Raw genomic sequence first — 18,713 nt, forward strand, 5'->3', positions numbered from 1 at the left:
TCCCCACAGGAAAAGCTATTTACTTACAGAGAACCTTTGGGCCCCAATTGGCCAACCCTAGGGATTAAGCCTAGAAATTAAGAATTGGAAGTTTGGGAGAATCTGCCAAAAGGAATCCCTGAATATTATCATTTTTACTGTGGGAAAAGAACTTCCACATAGGAGGAACTTGGCTGGACAGAAGATTACCTCCTGGCATCAGTATGTGAAGGAGGGCCATTTCTAGAGTCTTCAGTGGGGAACTTCTCAGATGGAGTAAGCCCAAAGGTGGGACCTCGGGGATGTAGTCCAATTCTCTCAGGAGAAGTTCCTCCAGGGAGTGCCCCTCTTGGTCGGGGGTGCTCCCAGGAGTGACGGGGTCAGGCCTAAGAGGATAAATGCATTCTGTAGGATCCCCATCTGGACAAGGGTAGAATTCCCTGTCTAGGGATGACTAAAGAAAGAGCTATTAAGGTGTGTGTTAGAGGATGCAAAGGGTTTAGGGGATTGTTTTGGCCAAAGCACAGAACTTTTGATTATTTAGAAGGTTATGGAATCTTATTGAACGATCCCCCAAATCAGCTTAGAGCAAATGAACTATGGGTATTGCTAAATTCTTCATTATTCTCAGTTTTCCTTCCTTTGGTTATACTTTGGCAAACTGTCTAGAGGAATGGGACTTTAAACAGCTCTTTTATCTATGAGGGACTTTTTAAAACTTCAAAGTGCACTTTAAATGTGATGAGGTTGGGTTCAGGAAATGCTTAGAGATAGTGTCCCTTTGGGTTACATAGTTTGGGGAATAGCATCCCCTAAGGCTACCTGCTTAGCAAAGCCCTCCAATCCCCAGAGCTTCAGGGGGAAGGGGGAAGTCCTGAGACAGGAGCATGGGCACTACTTACCTGGAGCTGTACAATGGTAACCATTTCTTGTTCTTTTTTTTTTTTTTTTTTTGGTGAGGCAGTTGGGGTTAAGTGACTTGCCCAGGGCCACACAGCTAGTAAGTATCAAGTGTCTGAAGCCGAATTTGAACTCAGGTCCTCCTGAATCCAGGGCTGGTACTCTATCCACTGCACCACCTAGCTGCCCCCTTGACCACTTATCTTAAACCGGTTGGAGTAACTATCTAGATAGAAGCCATGCTGGCACCTTGCCAAAAAATAGAAAAGGAAGAAGAAACCCCAAACAAAGAACGTCCCTGGGAGTCCCATAGAGTGTGCAGGATTCCACACCCGTCATCCTCCACCTCAGCAGAGAAGTCCGTTTCCAGGACAAGATTTGCTCCTTATAGATACACAGCGATCAACCATTTTTCTTTCCATTTATGTTGTTATAGTCATTCTATTCTGTCCTGGTCGACTCTTGCCGACCCCATTTGGGGTCTTCTTGGTCGAGACACTGGGGAAGGGTAGGGGTGGGGTGGGGGGTGTTGCGGCTTCCTTCTCCAGATTATTTGACAGGTGAGGAAACTGAGGCAAGCTGGGAAAGGTGACTTGGCCAGGGTTCCACGGCTAGTCGGTATCCGAGGCCGGATTGGAACTCGGTTCTTTCGGACTTTGGGGCCACGTGGCTGCCCCAATTCTTCCTGGTCCGGTGTCGGACTCCATGGGGTCAGACCCACGCGTGGCATCTCCTTTTCACTGCACTTCCCAGGCCGGGGCGGCCCAAACACCATCACAGGATCCCCCGACCCCAGGTCCGGTCAGGGAAGTGACCAGGGAAAGCGGGTGGCCGAGCTAGGGGCCGGACAGCGCCGGCATGGCGGGACGGCCACGAGACCGAGGTGCCAGGGGGCCTTGGGAAGCAGAAGGGGCCTCGGGCCCAGCTCCCCTCGGCCCTCGCTGTGGCGCTTGGGCTCCGGCCACCCCCGCACGTGGCCTGGAGGTTTAGAGGGCTGCTGCCCCGTGAGGACTCCATTTCCCAGAATGCCTGCGCAGTGACGTCACCCAGGCCGCAGCACCTCCTCCTCTGGCTGCGGCAGAACCCTAGGGCATGCCGGGAATCTAGAAGTGTGAGGTGCGCAGGCGCAGCTGCCCCCAGGGACTCGGCAGGTTTTTTTTTTTTCCGTCCCTTTGTTCTTGGGCTCCCTCCGCACCCCCCAAACCCCGAGGCCAGTGGAGGGAGTCAGTGCGCAGGCGCGGCCCCTCCCAGGGAGGTTAGGGAGCCCCTCCTCCTCGCACCTCCCCCCACCCCCGCCCTTGCCACCCCCCCCCTTACCCCCCAGACACGCGTGGACCCTGCCAGGTCAGTGGGCGTGGGAGTGTGTCAGTGCAAATGTGTGTGCTTGTGCGTGGGCTTGGGAGGGAAGGGTGGGGACCAGGGCTTGGGGGCAAATATGAGGGGCTGGGGGGTGGGGGACCCTGCGTGCCTGAGGGGGAAGGGGGTTCTGCGTGTGCACGTGTTTGCCCCTGAGTGTGGGGGAGGGGAGGGGGCGGGGCCGGCGCGGGTGACCTGCCCCTGGGGGAGCCCCGCCCCGCCCGTCAGTCCCCCCCCAAGCCTCCTCAGCCCCTCGGGTGCCTCCCCCTGCCCCCGCCTCCCACCCAGCGAGGTCAAGCCCTGGAAGAAGACTGACAGCTTCCCAAGGAGGGGCGGGGCGGGGCGGGGAGGGGCGGGGCGGGACCCTCCCGAGGAGGACTAGGGGCCAGAGGGACAGGATCCGAACCCAGGACCCAGGAGTCTGAGGCCAGTCAGGGGGCCGTGGTTTGCCGGCTCCCAGACACGGATCAGCAGCGTGTCAGTGGCCGCGTCCTCAGGTCGTTGAGGTCACTTACTCCTGCTCCTTTGTTTTACAGGAGGCGGGATTTGAACCCAGGCCCGACGCTGACTCTGAATCCCATGCGGCTCTCAGAGCCCTGGGGCTGACTCGGCCCCATCTCCCGCTGGGTACCCCACGGGGCCCTTGGCCGTGGAACCCCAGGCACCGGCTCGGGGAAGGACCGTCAGACCCCTTTGACCCGGGGGTCCGCGGACAGATGCCCCTCCTGAACTCGCGCCAGGCCGGCCCAGGCACGGTCGGGGTCGGGGTGCCTTTGGAGGCCTTGGCCCGAGTGTTTGGGAAGAGAGGTGAGTGCGGCCGAAAGCTTGTGGACGCAAGCCCCGAAGGCTGCCGGGAGGAGGAAAAGCAGCTGCCAGGATGCCAAGGGACCCTGTTTGTAAGGGTCACAGTGGACGGGCCACAGGCGGAGGGACGGCTGCGGTGACCCCCGAAGCAGCATCGGTGGTGACCGAGGGGGGGGGACAGGGAAGGGGGGAGGACGAGGACATGGGAGGTGGGGGTATGGAGGGAGGATCCCTAAGAAGGCAGATGTCCCCTGACTGTGAGCCAGGCCCTGAATTCCCTGAACAACAAAGGGGAGCACCCTGGAGCTCTGTCATTTATCTCATCCTTACATTTTTTTCCGTCAAATTTCTTTTTCTTAAACACCCTTTTAAAAAAATTTTGAATTCCAAATTCTCTCCTTCCTGCCTCTCCCCCACTCACTGAGAAGGCAAACAATACCCATACATGTAAAGTCTTGCAAAACATTTTCCTTATTGGCCGTGTTGCAGAAAAAAAAAAGAAACACAAAACAAGAAAAAGGAAGAAACTAAAAAGGTCTGTTTTGATCTGGATCCGGCTCATCAGGTGTCGGTCCTTCCCGTTGGATCATCCTTCCGAGATGGCTATTTCTATCCTCCCTGTGCATCAGCCGTGCCAGTCTTGGCAGGCTTCAGCATTTCTTATCTGGCATCTCAGTCGTTCCTCCATCGATGGGCCTGCCCTCGGGTTCCAACTCTTGGCCACCACAAAAAGCTGCTAGAAATACTTTTGGCCATATTGGTTCTTGTCCCTTTGCTTGGCCCAGTCCATTTCCTCTGGCCACTAAAGCCCATGAAGGGTCCACCTGGGCTGTTTTCTTTACTACTACAACAATAGCTGTATGGGTTATGCATATGGACACACACTTTTTTCCCCCTCGGGTGTTTAAGGCCCTAGTCCTTCTCCCTGGTGCCACAAGGCAGCGGGCACGTTCCTCAGGCCTGTTTTCACCTTGTGTTGTAGTCATGGGAGTCAGAGCAGCTTCCACCCCAGGGAGTTTGGGAGCTACAGGCCGGTCTTTGTCTCTCTCACGACCTCTCTTCCTCCCGCAGCTCGGCCTCCTCGGGACCCTACCCTTCCCCCTGAAAGGACCCTGAAGGAGGAGGCGGCCCAGGAGGAAGCAATGGCTTCTGCAGTACTGCTGACCACTGGGAGGGCCCAGGTGAGGTGCCTTTGAGTCTCTCCCGAAAGGCCATCTCCGTTCTCACAGCGTGGGCACCACTCCTGCTTCCTGCACCCTGCTCAACCAAGTCCCCGCCAAGGAGCCTGAACCTATCTGTGTCTTAGACCCCCTTGGCAGACCATCTGGTGAAGCCTGGGCACCTTTTCTTAGAATGCTCTTCTCCAGGGGGCAGCTAGGTGGCGCAGTGGATAAAGCAGCGGCCCTGGATTCAGGACGACCTGAGTTCAAATCCAGTCTCAGACACTTGACACTTACTAGCTGTGTGACCCTGGGCAAGTCACTTAATCCCCATTGCCCCTCAGAAAAAACAAAAAACAAAACAAAACAAAACAAAAAAAGAATGCTCTTCTCTGTGCATAAAACGAAACACAGAGGGTTAATGATAATAGCTCCTGACGAGCATCTCTGTGGTACTTGAAAGTTTACAGTTGTTATTTCATTTTATCCTCACAGCATCTCTGGGAGGAAGGTGTTATTATTGGGTTTTTGTTTGTTTGTTTTTGCAGGGCAGTGAGGGTTAAGTGACTTGCCCAGGGTCACACAGCTAGTAAGTGTTAAGTGTCTGAGGCCAAATTTGAACTCAGGTGCTCCTGACTCCAGGGCCAGTGCTCTATCCACTGTGCTACCTAGCTGCCCCGGAAGGTGTTATTATGATCCCATTTTACAGATGAGGAAAATGGGGCCAGAAGTTCAGTGACCTGTGCAGGGTCACACAGCTAGTAAGTGCCCAAGGCTGAATTTGAACTCAAATCTTCCTGACTGCAGGCCACTGTTCCACCCAGATGCCTTTAAAAGGAAACCAATCCTATTTAGGTACTCCTTCTGACTACCAGGTGTTGTCTTGAAGAAGTTACTTGATACAGAAGATGGTGATCTCTTAGGTTTAGAGCTGGTTCCACCTCCTTCCTTTTACATATCAGGAAACTGAGGCTTCTGAGTGAAGAGACCAGCCAGGCTTCCACATCTCATGGCTTCAGGCCCAGCAGTGCATCCACAAGGCCATGGAGTGGCTGTGAGTCTTTGGCCTCATTCATTCCTAGTGTTTCTCACCGGGTTTCCCAATGGCCACTATAGCAGTGAAGTCACTGTGTGTCAGAGGGTCTTTGGAGTTCTTCCCAGAGCTGCCCTATCTCTCTTCATCTACTACAGGGAAGTTCAGTTATCTTCCTGGGGTCTTTAAGAGGCAGCCAGGTGGGCCACTGGGTAGAGCTCTGGGTCAGGAGGCCCTGGGGTCAGATCGTGCCAATGATACTTACTAGCTGTGGACCTGGGCAAGTCGCTTTATCACTGTCTGCCTCAGTTGCTTCATCTGTAAAATAGGATAATGACAGCCCCAGGATGGTTATGAGGTCATATTTGCAAAGCACTTTGCAGCCCGTAAAGTGTTTTATAAATGCTAGTCATTATTGTTACTGTTATTATTATTACCATGAGCTCTGCCACTGTGGAAGGAAGTGCTGTTTCCTGTTGTTTTTGGCTACCTGATAAAACTGTGCAGTGAGAAGGTGTGAGTCACCTTTACTTTAGCTGCAGTTTCCCTTGGGCTTCTGCTTTCATTTATACCGAGAATGTCAAGGTTCATGTAGTTGAGTTACAGTCTTGATTTGCTTTCGTTTGTAATGGTTATTATCCCTCTAGTTTGCTTTTATCAATAAGTTGTAAGCAGATGTTCCTTTCCATGGTTAGGAGTCGTCTCACTATATATAATGACTCCAACAATGTAAGTAGGCAGAGCAAAAAAGCAATGGAAACTGAACACTGTGTAAGTAAATATTACAAGTTGGCCTGGAAAAAGCCCTAGGAGAATGCACCCCATCTCTCCCCTCCTTGCTACACTGGGCTATGGAACACACACGTCATGTCATTTGGGCTTGGCAGGTAGATTGGTTAGCTTGGCTGACCTGGTTTTCTTTATTATTTGTTCTAAGGAAAGCTCTCTTGGTGGGAGATGGGAGGATACACTGGAGAATGCAGGTCACAGATAAACAAAAGAGAGCTCTAAGTTTTTCTTTTCTTTTTTGGGGGGAGGAGCAATGAGAGTTAAGTGACTTGCCCAGGGTCACACAGCTAGTAGGTGTCAAATGTCTGAGTCCGGATTTGAACTCAGGTCTTCCTGAATCCAGAGCCAGGGCTTTATCCACTGCACCACCTTGCTGTCCCTTAGTTCTAAGTTTTTGTTTTTTGTTTTGTTTTTTGGTGGGGCAATGGAACTTAAGTGACTTGCCCAGGGTCACACAACTAGTAAGTGTCAAGTGTCAGAGGTCCTCCTGAATCCAGGGCCGGTGCTTTATCCACTGTGCCATCTAGCTGCCCCCGAGTTCTAAGTTTTTCTTTTGTTTTTTTTTTTGTTTTTGTTTTTTTAGTGAGGCAATTGGGGTTAAGTGACTTGCCCAGGGTCACACAGCTAGTAAGTGTTAAGTGTCCGAGGCCGGATTTGAACTCAGGTACTCCTGACTCCAGGGCCGGTTCTCTATCCACTGCACCACCTAGCCGCCCCCCCCCCCCCCGAGTTCTAAGTTTTTCAAAGAAAAAAAACAATTTTTCTAGTCCTCTTCTTTTTAGGACTTTTCCCATAAGTGAATGTCAAACTTTATTAATTTTTTTCACAACTATTGAAATATGGCCAAGAGGGAAAGAATACCCAGAACTAATTCATTCTGGACATTAAGTTGGATATGATGTGGAAGTATATTCTTCAGAAGAAAATTCACTCTTAAAATGTAAAATGCTTAGTTAAAATATCTTGGGGAACTTTAGAGAAAACTGAATTCCTATAGTGTCCAGCAACATTGTATGAAACAGGGGCAGCTAGGTAGCGCAGTGGATAGAGCACTGGCCTTGGATTCAGGAGGACCTGAATTTAAATCAAACCTCAGACACTTAACACTTACTAGCTGTGTGACCCTGGGCAAGTCACTTAACCCCAATTGCCTCACCAAAAAAATAATAAAAAAAATTTTTTTAATGAACATCATATGAAACAAAAGGAAATTTCTAAGTCCACAATAAAAGTCCCATGAGAGGTGTATTGTTACTAGCATAGTTGAAGCAACCAAGATAAAAGTTTATCATTAAGAAAATATAAGCAAATTTCTATATTTGCGATGGGACAAAGTAAAAAGACAACTGAGTCCAGAGACAAAAGACCTGGATTGAGATCAAATTCAGTGACTGGGATTTACCATCTCATAAACCACTGTGACCAAGGATCATTTGCGCATCCTCCCAGTGCCTCAGTTTCCTTCCCTATAAAATGAGGCAATTTCACTAGGTGTTCTTTGAGGTCTCTTGCAGCTCTAAATGTATATTCCTAGGGAATGATTATCAGGTAGTTCTGGAAAGTTGTGTCATATTTAATTGAAGATTTACCTTGGCAGTGTGATTGGTATTCCAAATACTGAACACTGTTAGAAACGACTACCCAGCTTTCTCTCTGCTTCCATGGCTGTGTGAGCAGGAATCTGTCTGGTATTTCAGGAATCGGTGACATTCAAGGATGTGGCTATCGACTTCACCTGGGAGGAGTGGGAGCTGCTGGACCCTGGTCAGAAGGCCATGTACAGAGATGTGATGATGGAGAATTATAGAAACCTGGTCTCCTTGGGTAAAGATAACCTCTTAAAAAAAAACAACAGATTTTTATGAATATATTTTATTTAAACATTATTTAGATTTCCTTCTGCATCCCTCTCCATTCCCCATATCCAGATAGCTATCCCTTTATAAAAAATAATTTTTATTATTATTATTTTTTTTTGGTGAGGCAATTGGGGTTAAGTGACTTGCCCAGGGTCACACAGCTAGTAAGTGTTAAGTGTCTGAGGCCGGATTTGAACTCAGGTTCTCCTGACTCCAGGGCCAGTGCTCTATCCACTGTGCCACCTAGCTGCCCAAAAATAATTTTTAAAAAGAAAAAAAGAGGAAAAAACTTGGCAAAATAGATTGACACCTTCAAAAAATAGGATTTTATATGCAGTATCCCAAATCTATGGATTCCAACCTCTTCAAAAGCTTGGAAGAAGGAGGTGTCTTTTCATGCTTCTTCTTTGGGGCCAAGTTTGTTATCTTTTTGCACCATTTTGTTTTGTTTACTTTGTCTTGGTCTTTCTCTCCAGTTACATTGTTGTAGTCATTGTGTAGATTGTTTTCTTGACTCTGCATCAGTTCGTGGAAATCTTTTCATGCTTCTCTGTATTCATCATGATTGTTGTTTCTTACAGCACAGCGATTTTCCATTGCATTCGTGTACCACAATTATTTTAGCCATCTCCAGGACAACTTCATTCTCTGACTTATAATCAGGCCCTTAGGATTTTATTGCCTCCTATGAGGTATCCAAAGCACAGAAGCCAGCCTTGGGGTGGCAAGCAAGGACCAGATATTTGTGATGCTTCAAGAGTAAGAGACAGGCCAGTGTTGTCCACTGTTTCCAGATGAAGGGTCTTGCCATTGTACTACTAGAACTTACCACAATTTGTCACTCCTGAGGCTTTGTGTTCCTCATCCTCTATTCTTCCACATCATTCATACTACCCCATCATTTCAGTGCAAGTGCCTAAAGATGAAGTTTCTAGTAAGTTCCTCATGTTATCAAGCGTCTGGGTGAAAAATACTATGCTAGACAAAGGGGGAGAGCTCACATTTAGGCAAACGTGTTCTGCCTTTGGAATTCCAGTATAGTTGGGGGATGCAACTGTCATTTTTTGTCATTTTTATTCTTCTAAGATGAAGATGTTTTATGATTGGAATTCAGAAACCGCTCGTGAAATATTACACAATAAGCACATGTTGGAGAGGTGCAGAGTGCTTTCTGTGGTCTGAGGGACTGAAGGTTATTACCATCAGATGATTGATGAAGGATTCTGAAAGCAGGTAGTATTTGAGTTGAACATCAAAAATTAGTAGATGAGGCATCTAGGTGGCTCAGTGGATAAGGCACCAGCTCTGGATTCAGGAGAACCTAAGTTCAAGTCCGGCCTCAGACACTTGACACTTGCTGGTTGTATGACCCTAGGCAAGTCACTTAACCCCCATTGCCCTTCTGTGCCCCGCCCCCCTAAAAAAAAATTAGTAGATGTTGGGCAGGTTGGAGGTGGAGGGAAGAGGTTGGTGATTTCAAGCTTAGGTAATGCTGTAAGTAAGACATGGCAGAACCAAATTGTAGAGCCTGGACCAGGGGAGCAGGTACTGAGCATTGTCTGAAGTTCAGAGACTGTGGAAGGGAGTTTGAAATGATAGGTATGATAGGTTGGTACCAAAATCTAGAGGGCCTTGAATGCCAGGCTGAGGAATCTTAATTACACTCAATAGCACATATGGAGCCATCCAGAGATTTCAAGTAGAGAAATTATCTGTCCAATCCTGTGCAGAAGGAAAATGAGTCTGAAATTGGTGCGAAGTCAAGACTGGAAGAATGAGAAATGATAGACGGGACAACCCGGCAGGACCTTATTACACTAGTCAAGGTGGGCTGAAATGAGGGCCTCTGAAGATGATGGTTATGGAGATAGAGAAGAAGAAATGACGGGAGAGATGGTACTTGGGGACTACAGAGCAAGGGGTAGTTGAGATGTAGAAGAGGGTAAAGTCAAAAGTCACATCCAAGTTTCAAATGTAAGGGAACCGTAGAGCCATGGATGGAAATAATGACATCAGAAAGAGAAAGAGCTCTGGCAGAGGGCCCATCTTTAATCAGTCAATAAGCATTTATTAAGTGCCTGCTGTATGCTAAGTGCTGTCTCTGGACATGATGCGCTTGAAATGGTGGCACGTTGGGTAGAGATCTTGTAGACAATTGAAGATGTGGGTTTGGAGCTTAGGACGGTGAGAGGTCACTGGAAAGAGCATGTAGAGGTGTGAAGAGAGGTGGCCACTGATGCCATGAGGGTGAATGGCATTCCTTACAGGAAGGGGAGGGGGAAGCTTAGAGCAGAATCCTTAGGGAAAGGTTCTCACTTGCCAGGCTCTGGTCCTGATCCCATATCAATTCTGGGGCCCATCCTTGGTCTGCCCACGTGTCCTCCAGAGTCCCTTTGTATAATTGTTGCCAAACCCTCTTTCCCGAGAGCAGAATTCTCTTGGGAGAAGTCTCTCTGTTCCCAGCATTTTCCTACTTCTCCTGAGCAGGACACCCTCTTTCCAAACCAAATGTGATCTTCCAGTTAGAGCAAAGCAAAACGCCATGGATGATGGAGAGAGAAGTGCCAAGAAGCATTTTTCCAGGTGAGGGGATGAATTTCAGGTAGGTGGGTGAGTGGGAAGGGACATCTCTTAAAACCTCTCCTCAGACACACAGTGCAGAGTTAGAATAGAATATATTATGTGTGTGTGTGTATGTATATGTATATATGTGTGGACACATACACGTGTGTATACATATTCTCACATTGGGAATATGTCAATATAGTATTCTGTATATGTTATGTATACATATAAAAGTCATATTATTAAGTGAAACAAATCCCCACATTGAGAATATTTATACATTTAAGTATGTATAAATATATATTTACATAGAATCACATAAATATATATGTATATAAAATATGTATGCGTTTCATATATAAGTATGTATGTGTGTGTACACACATATGTATATGAAATACGTGTGTGTGTGTAAAATATTCCCACCATGGGATTTGTTTTATTTAGCTATAAGTGGTTTTTGTAACAGGGGTGTTGTTTTTCTTGCTTTCTCAATGTGTGTAGGGGATGAAGGGGACAGGGCATGGGAAGGGAGATGGGGAGGAGGGGAAGGATCTTCCCTTGAAAAGAGACCTCTTCTTAAGTCCAGTAGCATTTCTGGATACATTAGCTGTTTTTTTGTTTTGTTTTGTGGGGCAATGAGGGTTAAGTGACTTGCCCAGGGTCACGTAGCTAGTAAGTGTCAAGTGTCTGAGGGTAGATTTGAACTCAAGTCCTCCTGAATCCAGGGCCAGTGCTTTATCCACTGTGCCACCTAGCTGCCCCTACCAGTAGCATTTCTGAGGAGCCTACTGTTTCTGAGGGCCCTGTGCTTAAAGGACCCCGGGTATGTTGAGAAGGTCTGAGGATGTGACATTGTTTCCTGATTCCAGCTCCTTCCCTCTGGTTATTTCTGACTTATCCTGTCTCCAGCTTGTCTGGATCTCGTTGTTCACATGTGGTGTCCCCCATCTGATCTAGCCTTTGCCTTTCTTTGTTTTTTGTTTGTTTGGTTTTGTTATTTTGTGGGGCAGTGAGGGTTAAGTGACTTGCCCAGGGTCACACAGCTAGTGAGTGTCAAGTGTCTGAGGCTGGATTTGAACTCAGGTCCTCCTGAATCCAGGGCCAGTGCTTTATCCACTTCGCCACCTAGTTGCCCCTTTGCCTTTCTTTGTAACCCAGCACTCAGCCCAGTGCTGGCCCACAGTAGGTGCTCAATAGATGTTTATTGACTGACCAGCTGATTCTTCACCTCCCTCAGTAACTTTCCTAGTTTTTCCCCCATCATGGGGCGCTCCCTTATTTGTAGAGCTCCCCTTGTGCTCAGCAACAACTCCCACATTTCCCACCTCCCTCTCTTTAAGTACATTGTTCCCAGGATCATTTCCTGTTGGCCTCGTTGATCTCTTACATCTTCATCCCTTTTCTTCCACCTGCCAGGATCCTTAGTAGGCTCTGTGATGAAAACAAACCCATGAAATCCTCTGTCATTGACATTACTCTCAGCTTCTTCCTTCTTTGCTAGAATCCTCCAGGGGGGAAGCTCTGTCCAGTGTTTCCATGTCCTTGGTTCCCATTCTATTCTCCTAAGTGCCACGGTCTGGTTTCCATCCCAACTACTCTGTAATGTAACGATTGGAATGACGCCACGTGCTGGAGACCTACTGTAGACGAGTTCCATCCATGAAGCGAAGGTCTTTGAGGGCAAGACCAGGAGTCTTTTCTTTGGCGTCAGGAAGTGACGCGGGCTAGTGGGAGGAGGAAGGAAGAGACTGGCGCTCAGTCTCGCTCTCTTTCCTGAGGACTCTGGTGGAGAGCGGAGCTAGAAATGTGCTCTCCCTTTAATAGATAGGAATCTAGGCCTTTCTCTCTCTTTACCAAATTCTTGTTCTCCTTAATAAATGCTAAATAATAAAGTCTAACTCTTGCTAAAGCTTATAATTTATTGGCGATCACTCATTGGATATTTTAGACAGTTTAGCTAGAATTTTAGCCCTTAACAGTAGAAAACACCTTTGAAGATAAAAGTTTTTCTAACCTCTTGACAAAATGGATGCACAAGATCCACCGGAGAAGGAAATGACAAATCACTCCATGATCTTTGCCAAGAAAAACCCAAATGGGGTCACAGAGGACACAACTGAAATGACAGAACAACAAACCTAAATTCAAGGGCTTTTTCTTAGCTTCAGTTCTCATCAATCTCTGCCCTATGCAGTGGTGTTAACCAGCCCTTTATCTCTCTGTCTCAACAAGCTCAGAGTCATTAGTGATTTCTTCATTGCCAAGTCAAATGGCTTTTTTTTTTCAGTGCTCATCCTTCTTGTACTTTTTGCAGCCTTTGACATTGTTTTTCTCTCCTCCTTCTCTTTTTTGGGTTTTTGGGACTCTGCTCTCTTCTATTTCTCCTAACCTCTCTCCTGAGCTCCAGTCTCCCATCACTAACAGCCTCTTGGATATCTGGAACTAAACACAGGACTCATTCTCTTTCCTCCCAAACCCTTCTTCTCCTGCCCACCTTCCTGTTTATTGGCAAAGGCACTGCCATCTTCCCAGTCACCCAGGAATATCACCTTGAGGTCATCCTTGACTTTCATTTCACCTTTACCCTTTATATCCAATCTGGCCTACTTGTTATTCCCTGAACTTGATGTTCTCTCTCCCAAATTCATGCCTTTCCTTCATTTGCTGCCCTCTCTGCCTAGAATATTTTTCTTTTTCACCTTTGCCTCTTTTTATTCCTGAAAGTCTTCAAGACTTTGCTAAAATTTGACCTGCCTCAGATGGTCTATGTCCTTCTTTTTTTTGTGGGGCCGTGAGGGTTAAGTGACTTGCCCAGGGTCACACAGTAAGTGTCAAGTATCTGAGGCTGAATCTGAACTCAGGTCCTCCTGAATCCAGGGCCGGTGCTTTATCCACTGTGCCACCTAGCTGCTCCCATATCTATGTCCTTCTTCACCTCTAATTGCTACTGCTTTCACACTATGATATATTTCCAAATTATCCTGTAAAAATCTAGTATATACATAGTTGTGTATGTGCTGTCTCCTCCATTAGACTGTGAGCTCATTGAGAGCTGAGATTATATTTTGCTTTTTTCTGACTTCCTAGCAGTGTTTGGTACATAGTAGGTGCTTAATAAATTCTTACTGATTAATGACTTACTGTGAAACAAGGAACATATACATTTTCTCATTTCTTTCAGATTGGGAGGCCAAGTTTGAGACCAAGGAAACAGTTTCAAAGTCTTATTTTGCTATGGAAAAATTATTCCATGAAACTTGTCATGGTCCCTCGGGTTCTAATTTGGGGGAATCCTGGGAATGTAGTGACACGTTTAAGAGGCAGCAGGGCAGCCAGAAGAGAAATTTCAGGCAAGTACCAGTTGCCCACAAGAAAACTGATGAGCCAAGAGGTCCAGAATATAATAACTTTGAGAGAAATTTATGTTCAGAACCAATTCTTATGACACAACAGCATACCAGAAAGAGTCTCCCTAAGTCCAGTTCAGATCACCTTTGTTTTGAACAACATTCTGACCTAATTCAACTTGGTCAGATCACCTCAGGGAAAAAAGCCAGTCAATACAATGAATACAGTATTACCGTAAGTTACCCCACAGACCTGGTTCAGTGTCATAGAATATTTAATGGAGAGAAACCCTATGCATGTTATGAACTTGGGAAAACCTTCCACCAGAGAGACTTTACAGAACATCAGAAAACCCCTACTGTTGAACACCGCCACATAGATAATGAATGTGGGAAAGCCTTCAGTGATAACTTAACACTTACTCTGCCTCAGAGAATTCATACTGGAGAGAAACTCTGTGACTGTAATATATGTAAGAAAGCCTTGAGTGACAGCTCACCCCTTCCACTACATCAGAGAATTCAAATCGGAGAGAAATCCTATAAATGTCATGAATGTGAGAAATCATTCAGTCAGTACACAAGCCTTATTAGACATCAGAGAATTCATACAGGTGAAAAACCATATAAATGTAGTGAATGTGGAAAAGCCTTCAGTCAGTGCACAAATTTGATCCGACATCAGAGAGTTCATACTGGAGAAAAACTCTTTAGATGCCATGAGTGTGGTAAGACCTTCAGCAACAGTTCGTCCTGTAGTATACACCAGAGAATTCATACTGGAGAGAAACCCTATGGGTGCAGTGATTGTGGACAAGCCTTTAATCAACAGGGAAGCCTTATCCAACATCAAAGAATTCATACTGGAGAGAAGCCCTTTAAGTGTAAAAAATGTGGAAAAGCCTTCAGCCAAAATATACACCTTACTCAACATCAGAGACTTCATACTGGGGAGAAAATTTATAAATGCAGTGAATGTGGTAAAGCCTTCAGCAACAGCTCGACACTTATTCTACATAATAGAATTCATACTGGAGAGAAACCTTATGAATGTAATGAATGTGGAAAAACCTTTAGCCAGTATACAACTCTTATTCAACACCAGAGAATTCACACGGGAGAGAAACCGTATAAATGTAATGTGTGTGAAAAAACCTTCAGCCAGAGCACAAGCCTTATTCGTCATCAGAAAATTCATACTGGAGAGAAACTCTGTATATGCCATGAATGCGGACAAGCCTTCAGTCAGCAGGGAAGTCTTACTAAACATCAGAGAATTCATACTGGAGAAAGACCCTATAAGTGTAATGAATGTGGAAAAGCCTTCACCCAGAGTATGAACCTTACACGGCATCAAAGAATTCACACTGGAGAAAAATTATATAAATGTAATGAATGTGGCAAAGCTTTCAGTAATGGCTCATCTCTTACTCAGCATGAGAGGATTCATACTGGAGAGAAACCCTATAATTGTAGTGAATGTGGTAAGGCTTTCAGCAACAGCTCATCAGTTACTCAACATGAAAGAATTCATACTGGAGAGAAACCCTATAAGTGTAATGAATGTGGGAAAGCCTTTACTCACAGTATGAATCTTACTCGACATCAGAGAACTCATACTGGAGAGAAACCATATCATTGTAATGAGTGTGGAAAATCTTTTAGTCAGAATATGAACCTTACACGACATCAAAGAATCCATACTGGTGAGAAACCCTACAAATGTAATCAGTGTGACAGAGCCTTCAACCAAAGCACGTCTCTTGCTGAGCATCAGAAAACACATAGGAAAGAATCTGGAAAATATAATAAATGTAACCAGGCTTTTAGTTGCAGCTGATATTATCAAGGAATGTAGATTTTTGTTTTTGAAAAAAGCTTATCAGTCATTGTGAATGTAGGGAAACCTTATCAAGTAACAGAGGGTTTTTTCTTTTCTTCTTCTTCTTTTTTTTTTTTTGGTGAGGCAGTTGGGGTTAAGTGACTTGCCCAGGGTCACACAGCTAGTAAGTGTCAAGGGTCTGAGGTCAGATTTGAACTCAGGTCTTCCTGAATCCAGGGCTGGTGCTCTATCCAACAGAGGGTTTATATTAGTGAAAAGCTATAAATGCAATGAAAGTGAGTTATGGTTCAGTCCTCAACAAACAACAGAGCCTGAGAGCAGAATGTCCCTCTGGCTATGAGCAGATTCCTTTTCTCACTTTTCCTTTACTGTTTGTAGTGAACCTATGGTCTTGCAAATGGGTATTTCTTCCTTCAGTATGGATTGCTGCCCATCCATACCCTCTCCTCTTTGGTAATTTTCATTCTCATCATCCCATAGAGCCCATCCCATGCAGGGAATCTACCTTGTATGTTGGAGGCCTTCCTCTGGTTGCTTATGTTTTATAAGGTCCTGTGGAGAGTCCATCTGTTATCTTGCACAATCATCACATGAGTCTACCCCAATTTTTGGCCATATGTTTCTGCAGTCATATCCTGCATACCATTCATTGAGCAGAGCTCATCACTGAAAATATATTACAGCTTACGGGGACTCACCTTCCATTTGTTTTGGGTTATCTATACTTTTGTTTCCTTGCCAATGATGGTATTCCAGTCTGTGCAACAATATGTCATATTTGTTCACAAGTTAGGAAACTGCATGGGATCATTGGTATCAATACAAATGTTCCCAATTGCATCTGCCCTGATCTCTATTTAATTTTGAGCTCACATCATTATCATCTAAAATTTCTGTTCCAGCAATGTGTTCTGATGGAGTAATTCAGTAGACTAACCATCCAACATACATCTGTATGTCATAGTCTGGACAGCAGAAATTTTTCATTCATTTTCTTTTTCTAGTATCAATTGTTAATCCAAGCTCTTTAATAATTATGGGTCTTATCGAGAAGGCCCTGAAATGTTCAGATTTTCAGGGGGTGGGGCTGGGGCAGAGAGTGATGCAATTAGATTACACAATATCTTCCACAGATGGGAGTTCTTGTCACATGGTACCCTCAAGTAAAGTCAAACCAACACGCACTTAGTAAGTACTTCCAACATACCAGCCACTGTGCCCCAGTGTTGGGGATATAAAGAAAGCCCTTCTGTGTGGAACTCTCCTTCCATCTACAGGAAATCCCTCCTCCATTTATAGCTAGTGCAAGTCATCCACAATGACTGGCAAACATTCAGCCTTCGGCAAGTAGCCATCTCCTTGTTGATGCCTTATAACCTTAATGATTGGAGGGCTGTTTCTCAGTCATCTTTGTGACTGTGTTTGTCAAAGAATCTTAGATTATCTTAATATATGCATGACAGCCTCCTTTTCATGGGGGAAGAGTCCTTGAGACTGCGTTTTGCTCTGCCCAGTTAAGGGTTTGTTTGTTTTTTGTTGTTTTGTAATCAATGAGCATAGGCTGGGGGATCTTATATTCTCTGTACCATTCAGCCAATGAATTGTGTAACTAAGAATGTTGTCTGGTATAGAGAATGTTTTGTGTGTGAAAGCCTGTTTGTTACATTTTAATTACAAATATCTTTGATATGCATGTAGATCATTCTTATAATTCTATAAGAATAAAAAAGTAGGCATGTGGGTTGGTAGCTATTGGTGTTCTCTCGTGCCTTTTCTGGGCATTTATAGACTAGCAGCTGGGGCTGACATCATGACCATCCATGTGGTAAGTATATGCCACATGTTCTAGGTTCCCATTTCCCCCCCTCCCTTCTAGAGATTGGAATTCCATTTAGGGCAGAAAGAGAGGATTGGCATATTTGGAAGTGTCATTGGCCACTGGTTCTAGAAAATTCCAACCTTTTTCCTTTAAATAAAAAATCCTCTACTGGAAGGGGAGAGGGTCAATAGGTTACACAGCTTTGTATTTTTGTCCTAAATGACATTAAGGCTTTGGCATTTGATAAAACCCACTGTGAACCTAAGAGTCAGGAAAATGAACATCCAAGGTGGCTACACAGCTGAGGCTATTATTGGAGCTTTCCTCTTCCTTTGTTTTCTTCCAATAAACTCTTAATTTTACTGTACAAATATGAATGACTTGGGTGATCATTTCTTGCACCTCTCCTTTAGACACTGAGCTATGAACAGAAGATTCTTAAACTGAGTTAATTTAGCAAGAAGTATCATCTGTTAGAGGGGAGAGTCAAAGTAAGGGTGGCCAACCTCTCCCCCTACCTACCCAATGTCTTCTAAGTTACATATTTTATAGGATTCAAAAAAGGGACAAGTAAAGAGTAGCTGCTTTTAAGTTATTTCAGTTGTGTTTTATTCATGATCCCATTTGGGGTTTTCCTGGCAGAGATATTAGAGTGCTTTGCCGTTTCCTTCTCCAGCTCATTTTACAGATGAGCAACCTAGGGAAACAGGTGTGTGTGTGTGTGTGTGTGTGTGTGTGTGTGTGTGTGTGTGTGTGTGTGTGTGTGTTTAACTAATTGATATTTCGAACAGTTTTGGTGGTAAGCAATTTTTATTTATTAATATCATATACCAGTACATAATTGACCACGAATCTCCCTAATTTCTCATGGTCTCAGGTTGAGTGGTAGAGAAATGCTTCAGCATGGCGGTTAGGACAAGCAAAGGAAGAGCATTCAAAGACTCAAAAGACCTAGAAATGAGAGAGACCTCCAAGTGCACCTAGAGAGAGAGCCTGTGGCATCTACCACATTTTTATCCTCTTTCAATAGAGGTGGGTCATTACACATTAATCAGAGAGCTTTTGTACCTCCTTTTCATTTGTCCAATTTGATTTTTTCAAGCTGTTGACTTTTTTTTCATAATTTTCTTGCATCACTCTCATTTTTCTTTCCATTTTCCCCTCTACCTCTGTTTCTTTTCTTCCTCCTTCCTCTTCCTTCCTTCCTTCCTTCCTTCCTTTCCTTTTTTTGCAGGGCAATGGGGGTTGTGATTCGC

General features: G+C 45.3%; 1 protein-coding gene across 5 annotated transcripts; it reads left to right on the plus strand.

Annotated features, from left to right (window-relative positions):
• The first annotated feature begins 2,044 nt into the window (after positions 1–2,044).
• Positions 2,045–17,824, plus strand: LOC122751849 (zinc finger protein 883-like). 5 transcript variants are annotated; one of them, XM_043999048.1, is made up of 6 exons: positions 2,045–2,223; positions 2,772–3,042; positions 4,111–4,220; positions 7,719–7,845; positions 10,368–10,463; positions 13,630–17,824. In XM_043999048.1, exons 2-6 carry the CDS (start codon positions 2,952–2,954, stop codon positions 15,633–15,635), a joined length of 2,430 nt encoding a protein of 809 aa, XP_043854983.1. In that variant the 5' UTR covers positions 2,045–2,223; positions 2,772–2,951; the 3' UTR covers positions 15,636–17,824. The 5 variants fall into 5 exon arrangements, with proteins under 5 accessions (XP_043854983.1, XP_043854984.1, XP_043854986.1 ...); XM_043999049.1 differs by lacking the exon at positions 10,368–10,463; XM_043999050.1 differs by lacking the exons at positions 2,045–2,223; positions 2,772–3,042; positions 4,111–4,220 and adding an exon at positions 9,552–9,706 and having other exon boundaries at positions 7,723–7,845.
• Positions 17,825–18,713: the final 889 nt, after the last annotated feature.

The sequence above is a fragment of the Dromiciops gliroides genome, chromosome 3 (genome assembly GCF_019393635.1).
Source record: "Dromiciops gliroides isolate mDroGli1 chromosome 3, mDroGli1.pri, whole genome shotgun sequence".
NCBI classification, from domain to species: Eukaryota; Metazoa; Chordata; class Mammalia; order Microbiotheria; family Microbiotheriidae; genus Dromiciops; species Dromiciops gliroides.

Excerpts from the sequence above, each read along its gene's own strand:
- LOC122751849 (XM_043999048.1), top strand. The coding sequence starts at position 2,952 with ATGCCCCTCCTGAACTCGCGCCAGGCCGGCCCAGGCACGGTCGGGGTC. Across the intron at positions 4,221-7,718 it reads TGACCACTGGGAGGGCCCAG|GAATCGGTGACATTCAAGGA; the intron begins GTGAGGTGCCTT and ends CTGGTATTTCAG. Across the intron at positions 7,846-10,367 it reads TAGAAACCTGGTCTCCTTGG|GACACCCTCTTTCCAAACCA; the intron begins GTAAAGATAACC and ends TCTCCTGAGCAG.